Below are 5,708 nucleotides of genomic sequence, written 5' to 3'. Positions count from 1 at the left end.
GTACAAGAACCCACGGGTGAAAGCAGTGGCAATATCTGTGTACAAGAACCCACGGGTGAAAGCAGTGGGAATATCTGTGTTCAAGAACCCACGGGTGAAAGCAGTGGCAATATCTGTGTACAAGAACCCATGGGTGAAAGCAGTGGCAATATCTGTGTACAAGAACCCACGGGTGAAAGCAGTGGGAATATCTGTGTACAAGAACCCACAGGTGAAAACAGTGGCAATATCTGTGTACAAGAACCCACGGGTGAAAGCAGTGGCCATATCTGTGTACAAGAACCCACGGGTGAAAGCAGTGCGTGTGTTCAACAGGTGGATGCATACCCAAAAGACATGGAATCTACATATGCAAGACATCGCATCTTGCAGAAACATCGATGAATCTCGAGGACACCGTGCTAAGTGACAGCTAGTCACAAAGCACCGAGAGTCCGATGCCATTTACTTGAAGTAACCACACTCAGAGTCAGAGGGACAATTGCTTCTCAGCCTTTTGGCTAAGATCAAGTGCAAATTCAAAGAGGCAAAAAAAAGGATGGGTTTGTTTTCAGAGTTTGGAAAGAATCATGAGTTAGGAATTGTGGCTGGTGGAAAGCTTTGTTTTCGAGACAGTGGTGGCAATGGCTGCAGTTTATACTCAGCTCTGTGAACGTACTGGATGCCTCTAAACTACGGGCTTAAAAACAATCAAGTTCTCACTGTTCTTGCGTAGTACCATGGTTCACTTCCCAGCACCCATACAATACACAACTGTCTGTAACTCTAGTTCCAGGGTATCCAACACCCTCCTCTGACCTCCATGGCACTACACACATGCTACAAATATGTATGTGGAGGCTAACACTCATGCACATAAAATGAAAATAAATAAACCTTTAAAAAATAGTGAAGCAGTCAATTATACATTGTGTGTATTTTACTACAGTTGAAGACTATAGCAATGACCATTGGGTGTTGAAACCTGGCAGCGACAGAAGACCAGAGGTTTCATCTGACTCATTATGCAGAATCCCTAAAGAACACCCCACCCCAGTGCTGAGCATAGGGCCAGCATAGAGATATGAAGATTAGCAACAGATACACCTGTCTCCAAGCCACAGCACCTTTCATATTCGCTAAGACGCAAATCCTTCCATTTGTGAACTCACTAATCCTCCCAACAAAATGGGCACACGATTTTTATCCCTACTTTAAAGATTGAGTCGGCAGAGACAGCAATCTGCAAGATTCCCAAAGTGACACCCAAGGGCTGGATGCCATGCTAACATTTATGTTAACGGACACCCTCCAAAGCCAGGCTGGCTCACCACGGAAGCAAGGTCACTATGGAGCCTGGTCAAAGCTTACCTCCACTGCCAATCTCCGGTTTCTCACTCTTTGACACCCTTCCAATCCAATTCCTGGCAACACTCACTCACACTCACCTACTCTCTGCGTGTGAGGCACCTGGCTGGAGGCCTGGCTGGCAGTGCTGAGGTGGATACAGGGATGCTGCACCGTGCTTAGAGGCTGGACCACTGAGGCAGCTGGAGGGCAGGTAGCTTATAGCATAGAGAAAAACAGAGAGAGGTTTCAGGTGATCATCAAAGTACCACACTGTGCCCTAAGTTCACAGAGGGGAGAGAAAGACAGAGAGAGAGAGAGAGACAGAGACAGAGAGAGAGAGACAGAGAGACCAAGACAGAGAAAGACAGAGACAGAGAGAGAGACAGAGAGAGAGAGAGAGACCGAGACAGAGACAGAGGGGGGAGAGAGAGAATTTACCTAGACCAAGAACTCTATGGAGGGTGCACAGAAATCTGCAATGAGAAAACCCAAAACCATCTCATATCTCCCCAGGCTCTGAGTTTTCAAGTACCCTGATCATTCACTTTAGTCCAAAGAGATCTGTGTGTAAGCTTGACTCTTGAGAGGCCATTCATTAGCAATTTCATTTTTTATCGTCTGCTTTGCAAGAATTTTCAGCCCCAAATCAGGGCTAGCCTTTGGAGAGCACTGACGATGGCCATGCTATGTATGTGTCCTTGCCAGGGTTGCCATGGAGAGCACTGATGATGGCCATGCTATGTGTCCTTGCCAGGGTTGCCATAGTGCTTGCTGTTTCATGAACATTTAGTCCCTAGTCGGGGAGGGGAAACTGAGGCTCAAAGGAGTTGGGTAAGGTAACCAATTCTGAGAAATGCAAAGCCGGGTTTGATCCCATAGTGTCTGTCTCTTTTCCTAGGGCTCACATCCATAAGCCAGGCTGAAGGTAGAAAGGGCTAAGGTCACTTACACGGAGGTCCATGTGGCTGGGCTGTCCACCTGGGGTCAGGTTGCATTGGAGCTATGGAGCCAGAACTGTAGTATACAGCCTGGGCTGTAGACTGTGGAAGAAGAGGATCTGAGGTGAGGGGCTTCGCATCTTCTCAAGGACACCAATGTGAGAAACACACTATCCCCTGCAGGAAACAGCTTAGGCCTCCATGAAAGATTCACCCTCTCTTCCCATCTCCCCATATCCCTAAGCCCCTCAGAGCAGGATCTCAGATTTATCTCAACCATTGTTCCTTACTCTGGTCCAGGGACCTCGATAAAGCATATCGCTCTAATTTGTTCCAGCTCAAGCAATTGCTAAATGATGTTAGCAGCTGATCTTCAATCACACATATCTTTCTACTGCTCTGAGTTCTAGGAGGTCTTCCCTAGCATGGACCTCAGAACACAAACAGCTAGGGCAGCTGTGTGACCATCTGAGTTGGGAAAATGCTACAGGCACTGTGGCTGCTTGAGTGTGTGTGGGGGGGGGGGTGGTCGATGAATGCTGACATAACTGGGGAAGATAATTGATACAATAAAGAAATTCTGGGGCTGAAGAGATGGCTCAGTAATTAAAAGCACCGTCTAATTCTTCCAGAAGTCCTGAGTTCAATTCCCAGCAACCACATGGTGGCTCACAACTACCTGTAATGGGATCTGACACCCTCTTTTGGTATGTCTGAAGACAGTGACAGTGTACTCACATACATAAAATAAATCAATCTTTAAAGAAAGAAATTCAGGCTTTGATACTTAATTCAAGACCTCCAAAACACATTTAACCACAGGGTCCCTGCCAGACAACCTTCAGGAATCTCACACAGACTGGAAGACAAGAGAGCGTGGAGGCCCCTTTAAAGATGGAGCAAGTGAGGCTCTAAGGGCCTCTTGGAGCATCTTGTCCATGGTCTTTTCGACAGAATCTCTGTTTGTCTGTGAAGTTCTGTCCCCCGGCTGGAGCTGTAGACACACTGTCACCTGGGGTACAGCAGGGAGCAGGTAGCTGGCAGGCTGCTGGAAGGAGCTCAAGACAGGGCGAGAGGGGCGTCGCCTATACTGGTTGGTCAAGATGGCCTTCCGCTCCTCCTTGCGCTGTGCCAGGGCCACATATAGTGGTTTCGTACCCACGATGCGCCCATTCATCTCTGTCACGGCCTTCGTTGCCTCTTCTGGAGAGGAAAAGCACACAAAGCCAAAGCCTTTGCTGTGGCTACTTTCTGTCATCACCTAAAAGCAAGATGAGACAAGGGTTGCTGGGCACAAGGAAGCAAGACTCCTGGGATACACGCTTCTCCCCGGGACCAGACCCACCACTCAGCAGAACCTGAGACATACTGTGATAATGGGACGAATCATACACCCCTCATTTACTGAGGCCTACTGTGTGCCACACACTTCACGAGCCTTTGTGGCTCACACCCAGCCTCCTGGTGAGGGAGGAACCACGGCTTCCCCTTTACAGGGGAAAATGGTGGCTCAAGAGTGACTTGTCCAAGGCCACCTACCTGGTGACTCAAGCACAACCAGGACTCAAGACACTCTGGTGGTTTCTACTCCTCCTCAAGGCATGAGGCTGGGTTCTTCAGAAGTTTGCAACAGACTTTCTCAGCTGCCTTCTTACCTTATAAATTTGGACTTTAGACTTTATTACTTTAGACTTCCAGAAAAGCTTAAAGAGCATTGCAGAGAGCGATGTGTGGTGGTGTGCACCTGTTACTCCAGCACTGGGGAAGCCAAGGCAAGAGGATCATTGAGAGTCCAAAGCCAGCCTGCGCTGCATAGTGTGTCCAAAGCCAGCCTGTGCTACATAGTGAGTCCAAAGCCAGCCTGCACAACCTAGTTAGTTCAAAGACATCCTAGTTACACAGTGAGACCTTGTCTCTGACCCAAAAACCCCCGAATAAGAGAGAGAGAGAGAGAGAGAGAGAGAGAGAGAGAGACAGAGACAGAGACAGAGACAGACAGAGACAGAGACAGAGACAGAGATTTCTGTATATCTCAGACCCAGAGTTCCCTCACCGCTGTTGACTGCTAGTTCCTGTCAACTAGCTGCTGTTCTACTTCCAGGTTTTGCTCGGATCAGAGCTTTTGAACTAATCATCCTCATCTTTCCACAGATGAGATGCAGAGGGCATTCTTAACCTTTTTCAGGCCTGAGAGGCAAGAGTCTTTTTAAAGCGCCACTCCAGCAGATCTCATGTTGTGACAGTGACTCTCAAACTGCCACACCTCTGGATTATAGACCCAAAGGGAGGGGCATAGATGGAATTGTGCAAAGTGTCTTTATTTATTTCAATTACAGAAATGAGCAGCAAAAAGGAAGCATAGCAGTGTCGGCCATGCCTGTGACTTGCTTGTGAAAACAAATATCTTTATGTCATTCTAATGGTGATCACAATTTGCTCTCTATTCGTGCTGCTATTATGATGACCCTTAGCTTTAAAACATTAACAACATATAGCATGTCGGTCTGTCTGTGCCAGTGCCCTAAGCAGACATTGGGCACAAATTCTGGAGTCAGTCCCACAACACCCAGAGGAAGCGCCACTCCTAGGCGCTCTAACACCCCCCAGATCTTAGGATCAGAGGTGAGGAGGATATAACATCTGCCCCAACACCGGGAGTAACTGGGAACAGTGAGGCCCAGGCACACAGAAACTCCACCAGCCCAGTGGCACAGCAGACCTTGGGCGCAAATTTTGCAGCGAGTCCCATAATACCCAGAGGTGGCTCTACTCCTAGGCACTATAACAACCCAGGATCACAGGATCACAGAGACCGCTTGACTCTGAGGAGTTCTGACACAACCAGGATCACAGGAAGAACAGGCCCCAGTCAGATTTAGTCAGAGCAGGTAGCACTAGAGTTAACCAGATGGAGGGAAGCAAGTGTAAGAAAATAAGCAACAAAAACCAAGGTTACTTAGCATCATCAGAACCCAGTTCTCCCACCATAGCAAGTCCTGAACACACCATCACACTGGAAAAGCAAGATTCAGATATAAATTACTTCTCATGATGATGATAGAAGACATTAAGAAGGACATAAATAACTCCCTTAAAGAAATACAGGAAAACACAGATAAACAGCTAGAAGCCCTTAAAGAGGAAACACAAAAATCCCTTAAAGAACTATAGGAAAACACAATCAAACAGGTGAAGGAAATGAACAAAACCATCAAGGATCTAAAAATGTAAATGGAAACAATAAAGAAATCACAAAGGGAGACAACCATGGAGATAGAAAACCTAGGAAAGAGGTCAGGAGTCATAGATGCACAAGCATCATTAGCAGAATATAAGAGATAGAAGAGAGAATCTCAGGGGCAGAAGACATCATAGAAAAAACATTGACACAACAGTCAAAGAAAATGCAAAAAGCAAAAAAGCTCCTAACCCAAAACATCC

At 47.0% G+C, this 5,708-nt stretch overlaps 1 protein-coding gene across 1 annotated transcript in view; it reads right to left on the bottom strand.

The window, feature by feature from the left end:
- The window catches only part of Pabpc1l (poly(A) binding protein cytoplasmic 1 like), a 31,369-nt gene that overhangs the window by 5,629 nt on the left and 20,032 nt on the right, over positions 1–5,708 (bottom strand). Inside the window, exons 8-10 of the mRNA XM_031373742.1 lie at positions 3,280–3,528; positions 2,279–2,369; positions 1,428–1,544 (exon numbers count right to left, since the gene is read on the bottom strand). Of these exons, the coding sequence (XP_031229602.1) occupies positions 1,428–1,544; positions 2,279–2,369; positions 3,280–3,528 (457 nt within the window). The remainder of the gene's footprint in view (positions 1–1,427; positions 1,545–2,278; positions 2,370–3,279; positions 3,529–5,708) is intronic.

Source organism: Mastomys coucha, unplaced genomic scaffold, assembly GCF_008632895.1.
Source record: "Mastomys coucha isolate ucsf_1 unplaced genomic scaffold, UCSF_Mcou_1 pScaffold15, whole genome shotgun sequence".
Taxonomy (NCBI): Eukaryota; Metazoa; Chordata; class Mammalia; order Rodentia; family Muridae; genus Mastomys; species Mastomys coucha.
Note: the sequence above shows the minus strand (reverse complement) of the source record. Positions and strands in the feature narration are given on the sequence as shown.